The 22,876-nt window shown below is 40.4% G+C and overlaps 1 protein-coding gene across 11 annotated transcripts in view; it reads left to right on the top strand.

Moving 5' to 3' along the window:
* Positions 1–22,876, top strand: part of LOC309646588 (uncharacterized protein) — a 341,945-nt gene that overhangs the window by 255,874 nt on the left and 63,195 nt on the right. For 7 of the 11 annotated variants that reach the window (XR_014255436.1, XR_014255437.1, XR_014255438.1 and 4 more), the window contains one exon: positions 12,847–13,043. The exons of 1 other annotated variant lie outside the window; for it this stretch is intronic. Coding sequence is in view for 1 of the 10 variants with exons in the window: in XM_082433109.1 (XP_082289235.1) it covers positions 9,894–10,119 (226 nt within the window). In the remaining 9 variants the exon portion in view is untranslated. Of the gene's footprint in view, positions 1–9,893; positions 12,284–12,846; positions 13,044–22,876 lie in introns of those variants that run through there. 3 more of the 11 variants (XR_014255443.1, XR_014255444.1, XM_082433109.1) reach the window with 1 other exon arrangement.

Raw genomic sequence — 22,876 nt, 5'->3', positions numbered from 1 at the left:
GGTCAGGCTTTTCAGTGTAACATAATATGTTAAAATATGCCTTTCTGAAGAATTTAAGAAATCATATCGCTCATTTTGACAAAGGAAGTGTGCATCTGTGCCCTGGGCAGAGAACATACTTAACTGTTTAGGGCAGGCTTGACCCTACGGCCCATTTCTGGACGTGGCGTGATGGACAGCTGATGGGTGTGTCTGTGATTTGCGAACGTCATACACTTCACTGTTTCTTTTAACCATAAAGTATATTGTTTATGACCAATTGTCTGTGGTTAAACAGTCTGAAGATTGGCATTAAGGCATTTCTTGCTGTACCTATGCTGATTCTAAAACACGATTTCAGTCTCCTCCATGGCTCACAAAAAAAGTTGCTCAATAAATAAAAAACCTTTCCCACTCAGTGAAAAGCAGAATAAGCACTCTCCCCGAAGTGGTTCTCACATGTATGCCGAGAGCTGATCCGCGTTCTCGTGATTTCTTCCAGCAGCGTGAGTACAGTCATTCTTCTACCGATGTGTAATTTCCACAGTGTCATATGATAAATAGGTTGGTCAACATTCATTCGGTTTTGCCTCAATCATAGGACCTTTCCATTAATTTTGGTACTGGTTTTTAAACTTTTCAGTAGTAGAGTTTCTTGGGCACGTTTTTGCCATGCCTAGTATTCCTTTAAGTGAAATTTCTCTAGTTTGGGTCTCTTTTGAGTCTTCAGGGCAAAAAACAATCCATTTCTTGTTATAAAACATGCTTTGGATCGTGTTTTAGAAAGCCAAAATTTTCAGAAAAATAAAATGATACACATTTTGCTGGCTTTATGCCATTTTCTGACAAAGTTTATAAAAGGTAATATACAGGGAAGTAGGGATTTTTGGTATCATAAAAAAAAAAAACACTTTTTAGATCATTATAATTGTGTTTCCTATTCAAAATTTACTTCTTCAGAGCCTGGGTGCAACCAAAACATTTAAATATTTACTTCTCGCTGGTATTTCAAATCACACTCTGTGACTCATAGTCTCCATTTATATTGTTATTCTCAGTTTTTATTTTTATACTTTATGTGTTAGTATTTCTTCACTGGTAATTATTACTTTTTGCTTTAATGAGTCCTTTTGAGTCACTGATCCATAAGCAGTATTTTAATTACAAAATGTTAATGTAACCAAAGAAAGCAATGGTGTGTGAGTGACACGAAGGGGAATGGTGCCCCCGACTCGAGGTTGGCTGGACCAGTTCACTTACTTACTACTCATACTCATTTCTCCCCTCAGGTGCAAAATTTAAGGGTACAAAACACACAATAAAACAGGTCAATAGTACTTTATGCAATAATTTAAAAAATCAAAATTAATGCAGAAATCCATGATAAATATCAACCTTTTAAACTAAGATCAATATTACTGATTTTTATTTTTTTTGCTCAGACACCCATATGGCTCTGCAAAATACAGAAAAATCTCTATGTAAAACTATTAATAGGATATTCATGAAAGTTGAGAAATGTTTACATATCAAATTACCTCTGCCTTTTCTTCCAAAACCACCAGAGCAGTTGTGAACCACTTGATAGACAACTGGGGACTAAAAGCAGATTAAATTCTAAGAAAATTCATCATGAAAAACCTGTCCATTCCGTGTTTATGTTTTCTGATGGGAGGGACCAGTATTTTGTGTGTATGCCCTTTTGTTTGATGATAGTCACCCTTCATTACTTGTAAAGCTGTATTCACATATCAGCTGCTTCCATTATATGTAGTAAGGAATACTCTGTACTCTATTTTTCTTTCATTCATAAAGATAATAGTTTCCACAATTACATTTTCAAACTCCATCATGATACATGCAGGTTATTCCATTTGCATTATCATACATAAGCATATTAAGTAGAGAATAAAACATCCATGTTTTATATAAATTCTCTTTTACTTGGACTTGTTCGTACATGAAATCATTCATATCAAGGTGAAATATATTTAGTGTTATACATTTTGGTTTGGAATTTTGTTTGAAATATGGGTAAGCATGTTAAAAATGTGCAGTAACGATTCATACACTTTAAATTTAAGCTCTAGGCTTCTTACATCAACGGCAAGCTTCTTTCAATAGCATATAAAATGTGTATGATTCCTGAGCAAATGAAATCAGGTAAGAGATTATGTGTGCAACATAGTTAACGTGCCAGAAAAAGATTAAAGACAAATACAACGTGGCGTGAAATCCCACATCACAGAAAGCACGAGGCCGCATTGCAGTCACGCCTTCCGTTGATAGCAAGAGCTCCCGGGCTTGCCTGCTGTGACGGGAACACGTGGGCAACTGTCACAGCGATTAAACCGCCTTCCTGCCACCTCCAACTTCACCTCCTAGGAGTGAAGCCCCTTAAACATGAGACGTCTGCTTGGAGACTCAGATTAGAAATGTGAGGAGTCAGGCCGAGAATACGATGTCCAAGAAGTCTGCTCACCAACAAGTGGGAAATTCATATTTTTTTGGAACAAAAGAATGTAATCAGATGAAATTCAAACTGTTGGTGCAGTAACAGTACTAAAGACAGCTTCTGTTCAAAATATTTGACCTGGTCTTTCCATTGGTTCAATGTCTTGAAGAAATCTCAACTCAAGAAGTAACTCAAAAAGCAATTAACATCATTTAGCGTGTTGAAAAAAAAACTCAAGGCAAGACAGACATAGTAATATCAATTGGAAAAAAATGTACGTTAAGACCTGGACGTATTTTGTACATATATCATAGTTTAATATTTCAAAGGAAAAGTGGTTTCAAATGTGTGTTTTTAGCAAGCAATCTTAGTGATAAGTAGAGCTAATTCAAAAGAAATACTTGCCACTGCAAAAAAAAAGAGAGAGAGAGAATATTGATTTGATTCCTTAAAAAGAAACACAGCTTCTGTAGCTGCTTAAATGTTTCCAGGAAGTCAGTGAGGAAGATTGAGTGGGGAGATTCTCTGGCTTCTATTTTGCTGATTTAATTTCAAAACTCTTCTCTCCCAATGGATGATGAATGGGAAACATCTGTCAAGTAGATGGAAAGTAATAGAGCTAGAAATGTTGTTTTCAGCTTTGTTCAGAAAGATACCAATGACTTGAGAGAGTCATTTACACACGAATACGAGTCCTGAAGGAGTCTCTTTTGTCACCACATGCGGGAGATCCAGGGATAGTGAAGAAATATGTCCCTATTACTGAAGCAATGTCACCACAGGAATGAATCACTTCAAATGGATGGAATATAAATTAATGATACGTCTCTTGGGGAAGATACAGTGCTCAGTGCCTCGTAAGTGGGCTTCTGTTTAAATAGCTGCAAGGCTGCTACTCAGTGAAACAAAACAGAGATTAAAGGGGGAAGTAATTGATAATCAGTTCAGGATGGTCTTTAAGGAGATGCATGAGCCTGTTGGAAGGAAACTAGACTTGATCCATTCTTTGCTGCAACTTGACGATGAGAGAAAGATGACAACCTTGGATTTCAGAATACAATTGATTAGTAATAATAATAAATTATAATAATAACGGCTTTATTTTATTTACTTCTTTAATTCAAATTAACCTTTAGAGCAGCTTCAGGTTCACAGCAAAGCTGAGTGGACAGTACAGAGAGCTCCCCTGTACCACCTGCCCTCACAGACTTACAGCCTCTCCACCATCAACACAGAGTGAGATATTTGTCACAATCCATGAATCTACATTGACCCATCACTACTACTCAAATTCTGAGTTTTTGTTCATACTAAAATATGCGTTTGGTCTAAGTGATTTATTTATATTTTTTACACAATTGTAGGTTCACAATCAGTTGTAGGAAATATTACAGAGAGAACCCATATACCTTTCACCCCATCTGACCCGGTGGGGTCACCATGCTTAACTAGAGTGCAATCATACAATAGGAAATTGGTATTGATACAATCCATTGACTTTATTCAAATGTTGTCATTTTTATAGGCAGTCCAGTGTGAGTGTGGTGTGTGTGTGTGCGTGCACATTTTATTCTATGCAATTTTATCACGTGTGCAGATTGCTGGACCCACCACCGCAGTCAAGGTGGAGAACCGTTCATCACAAGGGTCCTTTGTGCTGCCTTTTTTAAGCCAGGAGCTCCCTCTCCGCTCATCCCTAAAGCCTGGAAACCACTAATGCCTTGTTCATGTTTATAAGTCATGTCAATTCAATAATGTTATATAAGTGGAATGATAAAGTGTGTAATCCTTTTGGATTACTTTTTTTCACTCAACAAAATCCGCTTGAGATCCATCCTGGTTTTTGTGTGTATTAACAGTTCCTTCCCTTGACTGCTACCCGGGCTTCCATGGTTGATGGAACACAGTTTGCTTCACCATCCAACTGTTGAAGGACATATGTGTGGTTTCCAGTGCTTGGCTGTTACAAATAAAGCTCTTAGAAGCATTCATGTCTAGGATTTTGTGTGTGAAGATACGTTTTTATTTCTCTGGGATAAATGCCCAGGAGTACAATTGCTGGGTCATGGGGTGAGGACATATTTAGTTTCTCAGAAACTGCCAGACTGTTTTCAGAGAAGTTATACAATCTTACGTTCCCAGCAACAATATATGAGTGACCCAGTTCTTCCGCATTTGATGTTGTCAGCATTTGATGTTGTCTTTTAAAAAAAATGTGGCCACTCGGATAGGTGTGTAGTGATAATTTGTCATGGTTTATTTTGCATTTCCCTAATAGTTAATGATGCTGACCAAATTTTCATGTACTTAGATGTTACCTGTAAATCCTCTTCAGGGAAATGTCTGTTCATGCCTTTTAACCATTTTCTAATTTATTTGCTGTTGTTTTTTTCTACTGTTGTTTTGAGATTTCTTTATATAGTCTAGATATGAGTCCTCTGTCAGAAATGTGGTTTGCAAATACTTTCTTCCAGTCTATAGGTTTTTTCATTATCTTAACAGGGTAAAAATTTAATTTCATTGAGGTCCAGTTTAACTAATTTTTTATTTTGGTGTCAAGTCTAAGAATTCTTCACCAAGCTCTAGGTCACAATAATTTTCTGTTAGCTTTTTTCTTTACTTTTATTCAAAAATGGGCAGATGACTTGAATAGACATTTCTTCAAAGAAGATACGTGAATGGCCAACGAGTACATGAAAAGATGTTCAATGCCACTAACTGTCAGAGAAATGCAAATGAAAACTGCTCTAAAAATAAAGTCTATGAAAAAATGAGGACAATTTCATATTCATATAGCAAAAACTAGACAAAGATTTTATTCTAGTAAATGATAAATTTGTGTAATAAAGATAATATTGCTATGAATTTGAATGTATCACATAACCTGGCATCTAAACACATAACAGGAATTGAAAGGAAATAATAGTAACTGACTTGATTCTCCAGGCTCCACCCACATGATGAGTCCTCTTCAGGCCGAATACTCTCTGTGGCTTGTACAACACAATACAAATGTTTCAGTTTGAATTTAGAGCTAAACCCACTCCTTATTATATTATATCTGTTTGGTCCCTCATGAAATTCATTCAGATCTACAAGAAACAGAAAACTTATTATGCCAATTAAATCATTACATGTCATGAAAAAGAGTAAATCTCCACATTATTTTTAATAATGGGGATGGTTAATTTTATGTCAGCTCTTGGGCCGTGGGTTGCCGAGATATTTGGCCACACATATTTCTGGGTGCTTCTGGGAGGGTGTTTTGGATGAGATTGACATTTAAACTCATAGACTGAGTAGGGAAGATTGCCCTCCCTCATGTGTTGACTCGTGGGTTTATTTCTAGGCTCTTATTCTATGCTTGTCTAATTTTAATCTTCACTACTCTACCATCTCTTTGTTTGCATTTATCTAACATAACTGCTTATTCTTTTACTTTAAATTTTTCTTATTTTTATCTTATGTATTGTAAGTTTTTAAAAACAAACCTGACAGATATTTTCCTAATATGAGGTTTAGCATTGTTAAATATAATGGATATGTTAATCCTAATTATGTTCTCTAGCTTTATGTTGCAGTTGAGTTTACAGTGCTCTTCTGCCATATAGATTTTGTTCTCCTCCTGTATTTGTGTATTTCTCTTTCTCTTCAGTTCCCCTGACCATTACTTTAATAACTCTAGAAGATACAGAGATTTTTATTTTTTGTTCTTTTAGTTTAGAGGGCCAATTTAATTGCTGCTTGAAAATATAAGAAAATTAGGATCTAGCTTATTCTTTATCCATGTATATCATACATAAAGAATACTGCACAGATATAAAGTTGTATGTTAGCGGATTATCACAAAGTGAATGTAAGCATTTAAGCAACTCTCATGTCTCCAGCCCCATTCTCCCTAAACGTCACTGCTATCCTTCATTTCTAAATCTAAACATGGCATTTGTTAGTTGTTGTAGCTCAGATAAATGGAAATATAAGAACATTCTCTCTTTTTGCATTTAACTTCTTTCATTCAACTTTCTTGTCACAGTAAATAATTGATTTTGATGGCTGCACCGTATTCCATTGTGTAATAGCATTCTCTTAATGTTGTCTATTGAATAACAGGATTTATTAACTTTAATTTTAATGTGATATGTTAACAATCTTTCCTTTGTGGTTAAAATCTCTCCAATTTCTGTTAAGAAATAGTTCTTCAAGCTACATTTTTATAAATATTACTTGCGATTGCTAATTTTATATGTCAACATGACTAGGTCATGGGTGCCCAGATCAAACACTAGCCTGGGTGTTTCTGTGAAGTTGTTTTTGGGTGAGACTAATATTTAAATCTGTAAACTGAGCAAAGCAGATTACTCTCCCTAATGTGGGTGGGCCTCATCCAATCAGTGGAAGGTCTGAATAGACCAAAAGTGCAGGCCTCCCCCAAGTAAGAGTGAATTTTCCTGCCTGCAGTCTTCACTCTGGGACATCAGCTCTACCTGGCTCTACAGTAGCCAAACAGCCTTCAGTCTCAAACTGAGACATCAGTTACACAGACTTGGACATGCTTTTATACTCACAGGAGCCAATTTCTCATGAGATAGCTCTTTCTCTCTCCATATATATACTTCCTGTAGGTTCTGTTTCTCTGGAGAATCCTAATATATTACCCATGTTTTATTTGAGAAGCTTTTTTTGTTGTACCCTTTACATTTAGATCTATAACCTACCAGTGACTGATGTTTTGTCTGACGTAGAGCAACAATTTTCAGAAGGTTATTTAGATAACTTTGCACAAATTACCATGCAAACATGGGTAAATTTGCATTAGTTAAAATCACTTATATTTTTATAGTTGTAGAAAATTTCTGGAAGGGTATACAGGGAGCTATTAAAAGTGAATATTTCAGTGGAGTAGAACTGATATCGTCAGGTGTGTGGTCACCTTTTTTTCTTTCTACTAATCGAGCAGAATACACAATGGTAGTTAAAGGGTGCTTAACATCTGTCTCTTGCCAAATAGAGCTCTAAAATCATTATTTCGTAGTGCCCAGAAAAGATAACGATGAAATATGCAATAGAAAGATTCTCTCAGGAACAAAACACTATCTTTGCTCTTTTCCATTGTGTGCCAAAGATAAAAATTAAATAACATCCCTTCTTTCTGAGAGTCATTACCTCTCCTGAGAAACAGCATGATCCTTACCAGCTACACTGGGCTTTTTAATAACTTGATACAGGAAAGAAAAAACCATGCTGAGAATAGGCCAAGTAATAAAGCCTAGAGGAATTAAGAAGCTCCTTCAAAATCCTGACTGTAATTTCCAATAGACAAAACTAATTAAATCAAGTCCAGCTCAAGTTCAATTTGATTTTTATGGTTTAACATGGTATTGAGGGTGTCTTAGGAACAAACCTATAAACACTTTGCCTGACAGACTTTCAAAGCCAATACTTTAAGGACTCAAAGCGTAACAGAAGATTTTTACAATATAATCCGAGAATATTACGGCACCTTAGTGCAACACGAGTTAGCACTTTCTTTCCTCATTCTGTTATGTAAGAAAAGAATGGAATTATTTAGGGAACTGAAAATGAGGACTGCATCAGTGAGTCAAGACTAGTCAAAATCTAAGTTTTCTGAAGAAAGCTTTACAGCCAACAGTAGAATGAAGAAGACTATAAATAAAGAAGTGATTTTCCCCTAGCCAATGCATAAATGTCCTGTTACACTGTTGAAATGATGTAGTTGGTTGAGTATTGATCTAAAGAAGAATTGTGTCAAGATGCAAATGAAGATATTGATAAGATGTTGGTGTATACTTACTGCTAGCATTCGGGTAAACTTTCGGGTTTACTGTATGTGGAATTGAGGTTCATTCTCTCATGTAATGACTCCAATTTAGAGGAGTTATTGTTGCATGAAATATGGCAATGATATGACTTTCAGTAAGTTGAAATTGCAGCTTCCTCCCAGCGAAATCAGCCTGCCAAGTGTGGGTGGTGGTACCCACTCTCGCTGGAAAAGGTAGGTTGTGATCCTTGGTGAGGGCGGGGGTTAGTGTTAGGGTTGAGCGACCTGGAGTGATGGGGTGTCACTGGTGAGAAGATGCCGCTCACCTGGGTACAAAGAAAAGCACCTTCGCAGCAAATGGGTCTAGGTTTGGGTCCTAATTTGGAGAAGAACTCTTCTGAATCGTAGCTGATGAGTGTTGGTTTAGCGATGGGTGCCTCTTTCAGGGGGCAGCTCCTGGAGCCGCTGCAGGTGAAGGAAGTGACCCCAGAGGATGCAGTGCTCCCGTGTGAGCAGAGCAATTCAGCGCTTGGGATGCTCTGTACCTCTAACCTCAGAGTGACTGCTGGATTAAAACCCACTAACCCCGAGCTAGACCAGAGCAAGATCCAAATCTCTTCTCCCCATACACCGCTTTAAAACATAAGTCAAAGGAGCAAGTCTACAGAAAAATGAAAGATTGTCATTCCTTTCATAGTTTTTAAGTTGGGTTTGCAAAGAAGATTCCTGGTAGCCTTGTGGGGAGAATCATTTTGCCGGAAGACTAAGCAGACTCCTGGATCAGAAATTGCCCTGAAGGTCATGAGATGCACATAAATGGATCCGATAGCAAACCCTCGGCCATCTCAAAGTGGCTCTCGTTTGGATTACTTGTCTGACTCTGGCAATTGAGATAAAAATGTTAACGAAAGTTTTTATATTTTGAGAAGCAAAAGAGGCAAGACAGCTATGCATACAGCAATATCCAGAACCGACTCTGTGACTGATTTTCTTCTCCCCTTGCCCGGATCCACAAGGCACCAGAGATTATAAATTATTCTGAGGCAGTTATAAAAACATGCTCATTTTATGACCATAATTTAAGCCAAAAAAATAAAATTTGACGCTGTAATTTTTTATTACAAGTTCTACAATGCAGGTAAAAATGGCCGTCCCATCCCACATTCCTGGCATTTTATCTGCCCATCCTAACAGCTTAGGGAAATAGTCCCACAGTCTAGACAAAGCCTTTGCTGACACTTCATTCTAGTTATCTGTTTCCCTGCTGGTATCCAGAGCTGCCAGATATCCTATAATTTAATGCTAATTCTCACTGGCCTTTAGTCAATCAGAGCAGATATTAAATCCTTGTTTCTAATACCAGTTACTGTAATGGCCAAATTATTAGTGGCAGACCACCAAATTCTTTCTTTTTAGCTTAAGCAGGGAGGGATTTAAGTGATGTTTCATATCAAACGTAAATGGAATGGTAAAGTAATATTAAGTTATAGAATTTGGAGAGATAATGCATGTAGGTATAAGAATTACACGTAAGCAAAAGGATAGTCTAAATATTCCAATGACACCTTTTATAGAGGCACTGTGCCTCTATAAAAGGAATATATCTTTGACATAAAATAAGCAGAAACCTGTAGAAGATCTATTTTATCATTGCATTTCTGTTCTAAATGTTTTTGCTAGGAGCTTTTATCACACAGTTATCTATGGCACACTTCTAACTGGTCATTTGGGTGAACGGCCAAGCATTTTGGAAACGGTACAAAGGATCCTTTTTGATAGCGAGGCTACCGCACTGAAATCACTTAAGGACTCCAGGGCAGCCAGAACATTGGAGTTTCTAAAGCTTGGTGTTTATTCCAACTGCATTTTCTTCTGGGGTGAAATTACTCAAATGGATGCTTTTTGATGTTATCAAGCAAACCTGTCAATTTCGACCTTAGTAAGTTTCATTTTGTTCTTTTACTACTAACTCAGTGGGTTGTGACCTGGAATCAAATATCTTCTCCCGCCCTTTTCTCATCGTAGATATGGATCATATAGTCATACACCTGAGTGCTGCCTGAAAGTATGGGCAAGGTTTCGTTGGTGGTGGTGAGAGCATCTCCTTAGCTCTCCACATAGAAGATGTCAAAATGCCTTGATAATTAAAGCTTAAGTATGACCCCTCCAGGATGGGAGAAGGATTAGTTTAGAATGTTGTCTCTCTTTTTAAGGATCAGCTACTGTGAAGAGCGATAATTATATTTTTAAAGAATTTGAAAGTGAAACGTAAAAGGGGCAGGCAAGGTTCTGGTGCCGGCACTTACATGACAAATGTCATCACTAAATAGCAGAGAAAGGTGTAAGAATTTGATTTGTGAAACATATGGCCTTGTCAGAGCAGAACTGACAGCCCTCCTAGTGTTTCCAACTGAATAATTCATGAAAATCTGATCAGCTGAGGAGCTTGAAAAGATACTGAACATCTGTAAAAGCTCAATGTTAGCTGTGGGCTGTCACCTTTCAAGTTCAGGTGTTAATGTTGGTGTGTGCGGTGTTGCTAGGTGCTGGCAGAAAGGTTTCCTGCCTTTGGTACATGAAGAAACCTCCCCAAACACCACGGGAATGGGAGAGGATTTCACTGCAGTTGGCAGAAGGCTGGTAATGACCCTGCCTGCTGGCAGTCAAGCCCGAAATAAAACTGCTAGCGAACCAGGATCGGCTTTATGAGTTTTGATCAAACATTGGCCTCCCTGTGTATCAGAATTAATCTTACCTAGGAGAGCTCTGAATTTGAGATCAATGTAAGGGCGCCGTTGGAGTTTCACGTCACTACAGAGCATGTGTCTGACCTACTCAGCTACTGAATGACCATAATATTCAGATGCTAAAATGTTTGTCATCCAGGATTCAAGTCAAGTGTCCGTTTCCTTTGTTTGTACTAAAAGAGGTAAGAATAGGAAAATACATTCTGCTCAAATGTAATACTGTGCACATGTAATATAAAGAAAATAGTATTGCTGGGTAATAAAGATTCTCATGAAACATGCTAAATTAGTATTAAGCATCCAAAAGAAAGTAACATAACTTACAGGTTACAGGAAACCAGCTTGGTACAGAACAAAAGCCATAGAAATTAAACTCAGAATATCCTGGATGTGGGTTCTACAAACTTTTTTTGTTATGGAACATTTCTCAATCATATTGGTCTCATTCTTCCCCCACTGTTAAGAAGTTTGCATCCTTGCTATTATTTTAGGTCAGAATCAGAAGTACTGATGACATATCACTAAATGCGATTGCCAACAATGGCAAATTGCACTTGATGCAAGGCGATGTCAGTAACACCAGAGAGATCACAGCCCTTGCGGAAGACACAGCCAAGGAAGGTTTTTCTAATGAGTAGAGTGTGGTAGTCTCCATAGTTATAAAAACTAACAAATAACTTATCGACTTGGATGAAAGAATGGGATAAATGTTTTAAATCAATAGACTTGTTAAGTTTTTATATGTGTAAGTGTCTTCTAAAATCAAATTCACTTTGTTTGTTGCTCTGACTCTAAGACCAAAGTAAAACACACAAAAATGTCATGTGTTGATCAAAACCTCATTTTCTCCAGAAGTGCTTCTCTTATCCGAGTCTTTATACTAAGTATATTCATCTGATGGACTTCAGGTTGCTTGAGCATTCACTTTTATGAGAAATGGAAAATAACCTGGGCACCTTCTCCTGTGCTCAGTATGAACACGTGACTTCAGCCTGGGCCCTTCTTCCCTGGATATTTCGGGTTGGGATGGACAGGTGGTCCTTTGTCTGCTTGGATGATAGCTTGGAAACATGGCTGCTGGGCTCATGTCCCCTCCCTGGGGGAAAGTTGCTTCACAGGGAGGAGAAACATCTGGGGAGACCGACGTCCACCATCGCCTGGGCCCTGGCCCCCAAGTTCCTGTCATAATTCCTCCTCCATGCGTCCTCCTGTGTCCATCCCGCTACCTGAGCCCATAAGCAATCTTCTTGCTTTTAAAAAAGCCCAACTTATAATAGTTTTCTTACAAATTTACAGACACATATTTAAGAGGAAATTCAGAAATTTATAATAGATATATATTATTAAAGCAGAAACAAAGCCAGGGTGCAAAAAAATAAGGTGGAGGTAAAGGGTCTGGTGTGATAAAAGCTGAGATAGAGGTCATACCAGTGTGTAACTGTGTCTTCCCAGGCTTCATCAGCCTGTTTAATAGAACTGCAGCAATACAATCAAAATTAATATAAAACTATACATCCTATGAGTTCTCTGCATCTATATCCCTGAATAAAGTGGTATTCAAGTATTTCCAGAGTTTTTAATGGGGTACTTCCTAAGAGTTCATGAAAAATCTCTTATGATTTCCCGTGGATGCCCTGCCAAGACCAGATGTTTCCCACTGGGTAGTGTGAGAACGACCATCTCTACCTACTACCATCACCTGTCCCCTCTGTCCCTACAGTGTGAGAAAGCTCAAGGGCAAAGCTTTGGAGAGTTCTGTTGAGACTCTGTAAGAACTCCCCGCCCCCTTTATGTTACAGTCTGATCATTTGATGGAGAGGTACCTTAGCAGTGCTCCTAGAATCTCAGCGCCTTAGTTTTTACGAAATTGATCTTTCTGTTTTTAGTTACAGTCGCTGAGTGAGTTCCATCCCCGGGACGGGGCTGCATGGAATCCTGAGGAGGAAAACGGCAGTGAATGAACACCAGCTGTCACAACCTCCCTCCCCGGCGCGGGCTCTCCTCCTGGGCCAGGCTCACTGCTTCCCGAACTTTCTCCCCCGAGGATGAGCTCTCTTCCCAGATGGCCTCAGCTCCTTTGAAAGTAAGTGTAAAGGAGAGGTTGTCCACATGAAGTGGCCAGACATATTTGAGTTCCCTTTAGATTTGAGATGGGTCACCCATTTTGGATGATTTGGCAAAAAAAGAGGTAGAAGAAGAAGCACAGCCATAAGGTACCCGGACCTACACAATTTCTAAACATCTTAGAAATTTTGCTTCAATTGTTCTTAAAGGAAATAGAACACTTTGGAAAATGATCGTTCTGCGTTCTTTGTCTGCCAAAAACTTCCCAGTGTCTGTCAGAGCAGATGATGGGACAAGCACTTTCCTGTGGATATCAGCTCAGTGGTTTTCAGCTGAGTTACAACTTCACGCTTTATAATGTTTTGATCCTAGTATTACTTGCAGGAACCATTATAAGAAAAGATGGGAAAATATATTGATGACATTTTTGTAGAAAATAGTCAAAGTTGTTTTGATTTTATTTAGCGCAGTCGCTTCACTTTGTATATTATTCACCTTGAGCTGCATAATGTTGCTTTGCAAAGAAAACTAGATTAATAATAAAATGGTTGCTTCTCATTGCTAGGACACGGTTCGTAATGTGTTGTTAGGCACGAGTTTATTTTTCAGCAGTTCATTTGCATTCTTCAGTGATAAATACAGTATGATTTCTTTGTTTAATATGATTTTAGGCAGCTATAGAATCGTATACTGCCGGCTTTAGAACACAAAACCATCCTCGAGAGGCTTGACATCGTATTTTGCCTGAATCTTTGGTCTGTTTCTTCTTGAATCTCTATTGCCATGTTATTTGGTAGGTGTTCTGCTCATTCACATGGTTAATGGATATTGTTATACAGTCAAGAACTGAATGTACAGCCAGTTCCATATCAGTAGCTGTGGATTTCCATTTGGGAGGTAAAGTAAGATCTTTGCTTTCCAAAATCTCTAGGTGGGTCTGAGTGGAGCACTGATGTGAAATCATTTAAGGGGGATCTATTCTAGTACCAGATTTTTAAAATGCCGTTTTTGTGACTTTTTTTTTTGGTATTTACTCATTATGATTTAAAATACTCTGTAATAACCTATATGGGAAAAGAATCTGAAAAAGAACGGCTATATGTATATGTATAACTGACTCACTTTGCTGTGCACCTGAAACTAACACAACATTGTAAATCAACTCTACTCCACTATAACATTAAAGTTAAAACAAATGAAAGCAGAGACAGTGGCCTGAGTCACAGTGGCCCCTGCTGTTGCATCTGTAATCTCGGGATGAAATCGGTCAGTGAGGGGAGGGGCCCGTGGGGAGTTTGCCTCCCCCACCCCAGTGGAGGCTCTATGTGGTCTGGTCTGTGCAGAGGGACCTGCAATTTAAGCCTGGCAACCCCTCAGGCAACACAAATAAACCGAGCCACAAGCAAGATGACTAGGAGGATTGCAAATTGGTTCATCAGCCTACACAGCAGTGAGCTCAGATTGGAGGTTAACTCCCATTAACTAAACGTAAGCAGATGCTATAGGAGCGCTAACCAGGGGCTGTTCAGGTTGACATCACATACAATACAGCAGAGAGATGAATGGAAAACTGCTGTGTTGTCCGACAATCACTTCACAACAATTACGTCTAGAATATAACGTGTCTGGTAATGCTTGTGTTACAGGTGTGAGGTTGCATACTGAGGGAATATAAGAGAAAAAAGTAGAAAAATCTCTACAATATGTGGCAGATCTATAGACCTTTGCAGTCCAGAATTTCTTAGTAAGGTACCTTGACATTTGAGGCAACGGAACTCAAAATTTGTGTTTCCTTTTCTTCTGAAATGCTGCACAGGAGTTTTATGTGATTAGAACCAGATAGTTCACAAGGCAAAACTAGGGACTTATGTAATACGTGTAATACATTGAGATAATTTTTAAAATAATTGATACTGCTTTCTTCATTTTGAATATTGTCTAATAAGAACATTAGACATAGAACAAAGAACATTGTATTTTTGTCTAAGAATAATAGGATAGAAAGCAGCTTTATAGGTAATTATTAAGGCAACATTATTTAGTAGCCAGTTAGTAAAAATTGACAGTAGAGAATTGTAACATTTTAAAATGTTTTAAATTCCTTTCAGTATAAGTATAGGTCTTTCACGAAATTATTTGGAAAGAAGTGGTGAATTGCCAAGATTTAGCCACTTTTGAAAATGATAGATTATCTCATATTTGTTCTTTCCTCTGGGTGATAGGTGAACCTGTAAGCGGTTATTAGAAAGTGTACACACACACACACACACACACACACACACACACACCAACACACACACAACCCAACGTACCTCTTTCTCTCTTAGGAATGGGTGAACGATACGTATTTTTTTCAATGAGCAAAACTGGGTGACCCAGGAAGCAGACAAAACACGTACATGCCTCGAGAAACAGTAAAAAGAGAACATTTAAAATTAGTTAATGAAATTTTTTTTAAAAAGGTAAGTTAGTTATCATAAGAAAAAGTAGTTTTCCTTACACTTTATTTCTTTACTCTCAATTTAAGTAGCATTATTTTTATTTTTAATTGCATATGGGATTGGCAAAATATTTTCAGTACCTAAGGTCTTAACCTGCCTCTGCTGGGGAGACAGGTCTGTGCCCACACAGCAGACTTGCTCTTTTAAGCCCTGCAAACAGGGCCCTGGTTTCATCTCCAGTGTTCTCTTTCCCCTTTTGGTGAGCAGACCCTGGGGAGGCCCACCTGACTCTGCTCCTGTATTAACGCCCTTATAATCCCCTTTCATGAATGTGGATTGGACCTGAGACTTGCTTCTGGCTAGTAGAATGTGGCCAAGGCGAAAGATTTTGCAGATGTAATTGAGGTGCCAAGGCAGGTGATGGTAAGTCACCCAAGAGGGAGATCATCTCAGGAAGCCTGACCCAATTAAGTGAAGGCCTTGAAGGATGGACAGGGCCTCCCTGAGGTGAAAGGCTCTCCTTGCTGGCTCAGTACAGTGACTGGCCATGTTGGAGGCATCCCCCTGACAAGGACCTGCAGGTGGATTTTAGGAACTATGGATGGCCTCCAGCTCACAGCCAGCAAAACCCAGGGTCCTCAGTCACACAGCCCCCGGGGAACAAACTCTGCCAACAAAAGGAGTCAGCGGGCTCTTCCCCAGTCCAGCCTTCAGGTGAGGATGCAGCCCAGCAACACCTTGGGTGCAGCCTGTGAGACTCTGAGCAGAGCACGCAGCAGAGCATGCCTGGACTCTTAGCCCCTGGGATGGGTGTGGTTTTACGACACTAAGTTTGTGGTTGTTCGTTCCAGAGCAATATAGAATTAATATGTTCTCCCTCCTTGTTGCCAGCCTTTGAGACAACCTGGTTTTTCTTTCCAGTTTAATTAAAATATGACAGAATTATTAGAGCCTCAGGAAATAAACCATTTCTTTCCAGCCATTCCTGAAGGAAAGGTTCTCACATCTGTTGAGCCAGACTGCGGGTCTTTCCCTGTGAATCCCCCTTAACCCATCTTGACAAAGGTAATTACTTCCTCTGTTTTGTCACCAAATCCCCACCCATGAAAGAAAGCAGCCTCCCTCTTCAAGCTTATTGAATCCATCAATGGACTTATTATTTTACTAAATCCAATTAATAAATTACAGAATTTTCCTTGGATATGTACTAGATTCCATTGCAGCTGCAAATGGAAAATTTTAAGAATACATACCAACTTTTATCTTTCAAGAACCAAGCCATCCCTATTTAAGATGTCATAAAAACCCTCTCATTATTAAAAGGTAATTCTCTACACTCACTCATCTGCCATTTTAGTGGATATTCTTCTTCTCTGTGAGTTCTTTTCCAGTGTAAACCTATGCCTTTAAATATAGTTTTCAATACTGATTTGTAGTAGTTGTTTTTCTTTAATTTCCCAAGGAAAGTAAGGCTGTTTCCCCAAGTACTCTTCACACCATGTGCACACAGCACGAATGAAATCACCATGAGCTTGCATGGCATCCATAGAAGGTCCCTGAGAAATGGGGTAAATCAATGTTGAAACAAGGAAGTGAAACAGGATTGGAAGAGACAATCTGATCGGGGATCATTGGAAGGAAAATATTTCCTTAATCAGAGTCAGACTATACTCCAATATAAGATAACAATTAAATTAAAATATATTAACTAATCTTATTTACAATGCAAGATCATTTCATACTGTCACCTTATCTGCTTACCTGCTGATAGTCTCGGGAATTTTCTTATTTAGTGAAAAGAAAAAGGAAAAAAACCCAAGTCATCTCTTTTACATTAGAAAATTCCATTTGTATTGATGTTTCCTTTGGATTATAGATTATGCATGCTACATTGTTAGTTATGCTCTGTAATTTCCACTTAAAACTCAGTAATCTTGTATAAGGAGATAGATTCTCAGGCTCATTTACTTTGATGGAATATGTAATACACCAGGAAGCAGACTCTCATGTCTAAGCTACCTCGTGATGTAAAAGTTATGCAATATTAACCCAATCAGACTGATATCAAATACTTCTGGTTGTTTCTTGTTTAAGTGCAATAAATACTAAAGAGGAAAGAGGGAGAAAAGGCAATGTAAACTAACATTTACTGAAAGCACAGCACATGTAGATCTTTATTGGCTGTTATCTCGCTGAATTCTGCTAATAAACCAAGAAGTGGTATCTTTAGTCGATTCTGAGGTTAGAGAAACTGAAACTCAGAGAAGTAAAATAAAAACATTTAACAAATATGAATAGAGCATCGTCTATAGGTCAGACGCTGTTGTAGGTACTGCCTGTTTCAAAGTCTCAGAAACTTTGGTAACAAGTAAGAAATTTGGCTCTGAGTTCAATTCTGAAAGTCTGTGTCTTTTTCATCACGATGAGTTGATAAAGTAACCACAAATAAAACATAGTTGTGAAGTAGGTGAGGCTTGTTTTAAATTCCTGCTCTGTCATCTACAAGATGGAAAACCATGGTCACAGAGCCTGACCTTTGGGACTTTCTGTTTCCCCCTTCAATTCCTGAGGCTGATGGCATCTTCCTCTGGCCACCTGGACACGAGGCCTGGAGGGCGTGTAGCGGGGGAGCGGAGCCTACATCTGGGCCAGCAAACCACACCGCAGTCATTCTGGCCACCTGGCAACTCAGTACGTTCTGGATCTAAGGTGCTTACAAGTGCTGCCCCCCAAATGTTTCTGCAATGACGTTATGAAGGGTACTTTACTAACAGTAAATTTGGTGATTAAAAGGACGTATCCCCTGCTTCACGGAGAAGTGATTTAATTGAGTAATTGAGTGAGTGCTGATGGGACAGTGTGCAATGTGTTACTGTCACACTTGACCCATGTTCAAACGATCCACTTTCAGGGGCTCTGTACCCTCTGTCACATGATCCTTCCACCAGCAAAGTCACTGACAGACAAAACACTGCAGGTTATTCCGGGCTTAGTATTGGGACCGGGGTAGATGTCAGAGAAGGGGGTCAGAGGCGATGCTCACACGACATCCGTGCAGAGGCTGCCTGCTCCGTGTGGCCAGGCCTGCCCTGCCCAGCGGACGTGGCTGGACTGCTAGGCGCTGGGGGTGAGCCAGGCAGGGCGTGGAGCGTTCCTCCAGCCCCTCGGAGAGCTGCTCCTTCAGAGCTCCCGTGGCTGCAGCGTGAAATGGGCTTCACTCTAGTCTACGAAAGACTTGGAGGAAAACCCCGCATCCAGACGGGTGAGGACAGTTCCCTAAGGTGACTGCATTGACTGCAGTTCTTGAGATACTTTCCGAAGTTCACTTGTAAAATCAGCATTTTGCGAATCTGCGAGTAGAGACCCAAGTGTGAGTTTGGGAGCCTGTAAGTGACCCCAGAAGGACTGTTTCCAGGACTCAAGAGCCAGACCATGTGTTGAACTGACCACCGATCAGGAGGACGAAGGCGCCCTCAATCCTGGCCCGCTAGTGGGTTCAAGTGGTGACGGTGGCCGTCACCTCAAGGGGCTAGAAGCCCCTCACGTTCCTGTTTGAGGGGGCGTGGCTTGCAGAGCGGCGTCTGGGCCACGCTCCTTTGGGGCGCTGGGGAGCCCCGAGGACAGAGGGGACCGGACAGGACAGGCTGCGGCCGCGCGGGCGCACGGGAGGGTCCCACGATGGAAGGCGGTAAGAGGTGCACCGACCTGCCCGGCCCCTCCCTGCGGCTCAGGGTCCACACCTGCCCTTTATGAGGACATCGTGCTATCGGATCGGGGCCCCGACGACGGCGTTCTAACGTGACCGGCTCTGTAAAGTCCCTCTCTGCACACAAGGTCTCGTTCTGAGGTCCTGGGCGTTAGGGCTTCGACAGACCCTCTGGGGACGCAGTTCAGCCCCTAACAGGAGGGTGCGGGAGGGGCCTCGCTGCCTCCCCAGGGCCTCGTCTGCGCAGAGAGAAGCCACCGTCCCTGAGACCGGGGACCGCCCTCTCCCCCCGGGCCGTGTGCATCCCTCGGGGGCGCCGGGAGAGCGTGGTCCCTCCCCTCCTGCGCAGAGCGCGGCCCAGGGAGAAGCAGATGCGCGCGGTGGGCGCGAGCTCGGCCTGGCTGGCAGGGCCCCGGGGCCCGCGAGGGGCCGGCGGTGACCGTGACCAGGCCGTGGCAGGGGGCTCATGATGGACGAAGGTCCGGGGCCTCTTCTGGCCGCCCCGCGGTGACACCGGGGCCTCGGCGCCGCTGTCGGGGCCACCAAGCCCGCTGTGTCGTCCCGTCCCGCTTTCGTCATCAGTTACTTAGTGTTTATTTCCATCTCAGTATGCTCGTATCGACTTTTCATTTGTAAGAGAGACTTTTCAAATTAAGTGATTATAACTGATGAAGATATCTTTTTGCATTTTTCAGCCTCTGGTTTTGAATGACTTTTCACAGTTCCAATTCTTGTTGTTCCAACTGGAACTGTATTCCGCTAACAACTCATTTTAGTTCCTGGCACGTCCCAGCTAAGCCCCTCTTAGCTATCCATTGTCAGTGATGTCTTTGTACTATTGTTGTCCATCTGACTGTCTGTCTCGTATTATTCTTTGTATTTATGGTGTTAACCTGTGTCTCTGTGCTGATCAACATCATTCACATCTTCCCATCCTAAAACTCTCCGTTACGTGGTGTGTATGAAACTGAAGTTGCAAAGCTTTACAGAAGATACAGAGATTAGCACATGACTGACAGTCTAGTACCCAGACACGAGTCTGACCGTGTTAATGGTCATCTCTAAGGTCTGTAAAAATGATATATGCCAAGATAGAGTCAATAAAAATTGTTACCAATACATTTCATTCAGTGATCCCCACGTGTTTGATTTGTTTTGTTTTTACTCCTTCCGAAACATTATGTGCCTCCTATGTAGCATTTTTTGAAATGTTTGAAATGAGTTAAGTGTTCATCTGTGATGTTTTATTAAGATGCACAATAGGCTTTTTGAAAATTTTTAAAAAGTTTAAAGAAGTCCATTGTTCAGACTCATGAGGATGGAAAGGCCAGACTAAATCCTTCTCCTAATACGTTGTTCAGGACTCAGGAAACAGACCCCATGGTGGCAGTTAGACTGACGGTCTTTCCTGGAAGCCGTGTCTACAGCTCAGGAGGATGACAGAGGCAGTGAGGCCGTCTTGCTGAAGCACAAACAAGTTTCCAGAGTCGATGGAGAACTATAGGATCCCCCTTGGGGCCCCGAGTGTCCTCTGCTCCCATTTTGAGAACAAAACATCAAAAACAGACCACCGCAGAGTCAAGTGTCATTTAGCAGTGACCCAACCTCAGCAGAAGGACACACGCACTTACTGCCTGATGGCACTCTGGGAGGGGGTGGCTGTCGAAATGACCCAGGGTGGGCACACACGTGTGCAGCACACACGCACTCACACACACACGTGTGCAGCGCACACGCGCACACACACACCCGAGACTAGTAACAAAAAGAAGGCAACAAACGTTCTTAGATGGCTAAGAATATATTGAGGCCCCATTTTGAGAAACTCTGATGAGTGTAAATCAAATACAATTAAATACTACAAACTTTAAGACCCTAGCATGACATTTTAAAATTATTTAATAAAATGATGTTAGAACACGGCACTTCGATGATAAAGATTGCAGACATTAAAAATTGGGTGCTTTTGAGCCCTTACTAAGAATGCAGGTTTAGTGCCAAATACTGCCATTTAACCTTGAAAGTGCTGTTGCAAAATATCCAGTGTAAATTGGATGGCCTTATAATCTATATCTGCATTTTCCTGTGTATTTGTAACTGAACTTCCTCACTTAGAAGTGTTCTTCCCAATAAGGCAAAACATACAGGATATTATGTCGTGTGTATCACAGTCTGCAAGTAGCAATCACTGTGGATAATACACTCAGGCAATGACTGTTGTAGTAGTGACAACGGCCTTCAGCTGTGGACACGTGAATTCACCAGGAATGGAGCTAAGAGTCTTGCACAGTTTTCACTTAGGCTCAGCAGCCCGATACTGTGGTTGTCCCCTTGTTACAAATGCAGAAACTGAAGCTAACACATCATACGAAGTTTGTCCGAGGTCCGCATGGCGTACCGTTGGTGGCACTGGGAGCTAACGCAGATGTTTGACTTGACAGGTGTGCGATGCCCTGAGCCCCGACGTTCAACCCACCTTTCCCATCACCACTCACTCGAGACATGGGTGCAGGCAGAGGGCCTCAGGGTGGAAGTGGCTGTTGGGTAGGCGAACTCCCCGGCAGAGGGGAACAGCACATTGCACTCAACGCAAAGTGGAAATTTAAAAAAAAAATTTTATTGGAGTAGAGTTGATTTACAATGTCTTGTTAGTTTCAGGCGTACAGCGCAGTGATTCAGTTATGCATATACATATATATTCGCATAATGGAAATTTTCACGGGAGAATCTCCTCCAAGAAAAATGATACACATGAAGCAGTTTGTAGGTTGTATCTGCAGTGCAAGCAACAGAGATCTGGCCTCCAATTCCAAAACGTCCCTTCTTTTACTGACAATTCGTCCACAATCCAAAATAAGTAAAATCCAGCCTAGCCCATACCGCAATATTGATACCTTATTGACACAAAAATAATATTTCTATCCCATCAGTGATTTTTCAAGACACATGGGGCAATTGCAAAAGAGTATGTGGATTAATACTAATTTTTATTACCAAAAGAAACTGTTTATACAGAAGGCTAGAAATTTAAGTTTAGAGTTGTTGATCCCCTTCATCAGTATGAATTAACAGCACGACACAAATCACTAAATTGCATGTAATTATTTGGTAATGAGTTGTAATCATAAGTGATTTCCCAAAGAGTAAATTAAGTATTCATTAGAAAAAATAATCACTATTAATTACATTAATCATTTTAATTAAAAGGCAGAAAATGCATTTTTATATGAATCTGGGATTAGTTTAGTTTCAATCTCTGAAAAGTCTCAATTCTCTGGATTTTTAAAAAATTAAAATTAAAATGAGCATATGAATATTTATGTACATCTCGCTGCAGAAGTGTTTGAAGACTTAGTGAAGTGATTCCTCTTTATGTGGTCTGTACTCATGTGAAGTTGCAGAGCCTAGAAAATTAATTCAATATTTCCAGAAAAAAAATGTAAAATCTTTTTCTGCGTCACACAGTGGTTTATAAGATACATCTCTCATATTTTAGCATTTAAATCTCTATGGTGAGTGACATTCTGATTTCCTCAGTACAAGGTTATGACGCAGACTGTGATGGTTTCTGGGCCGTGGGACACCAGATACCCGATTAAATGTTGTTTCTGGACGTGTCTGGGAGGGGGTTTCCATGGGAGGTTAGCATTTGCAGATTGTCCCCCGGACGCAGCCTCCCAGGGACAGTCTAAGCAGGTGGAGGCA

This window comes from Balaenoptera physalus (assembly GCF_965194825.1).
Source record: "Balaenoptera physalus genome assembly, chromosome: 17".
Taxonomy (NCBI): domain Eukaryota; kingdom Metazoa; phylum Chordata; class Mammalia; order Artiodactyla; family Balaenopteridae; genus Balaenoptera; species Balaenoptera physalus.
The sequence above is the reverse complement of the archived record's forward strand: the minus strand, read 5'-3'. Positions and strand labels throughout refer to the sequence as shown.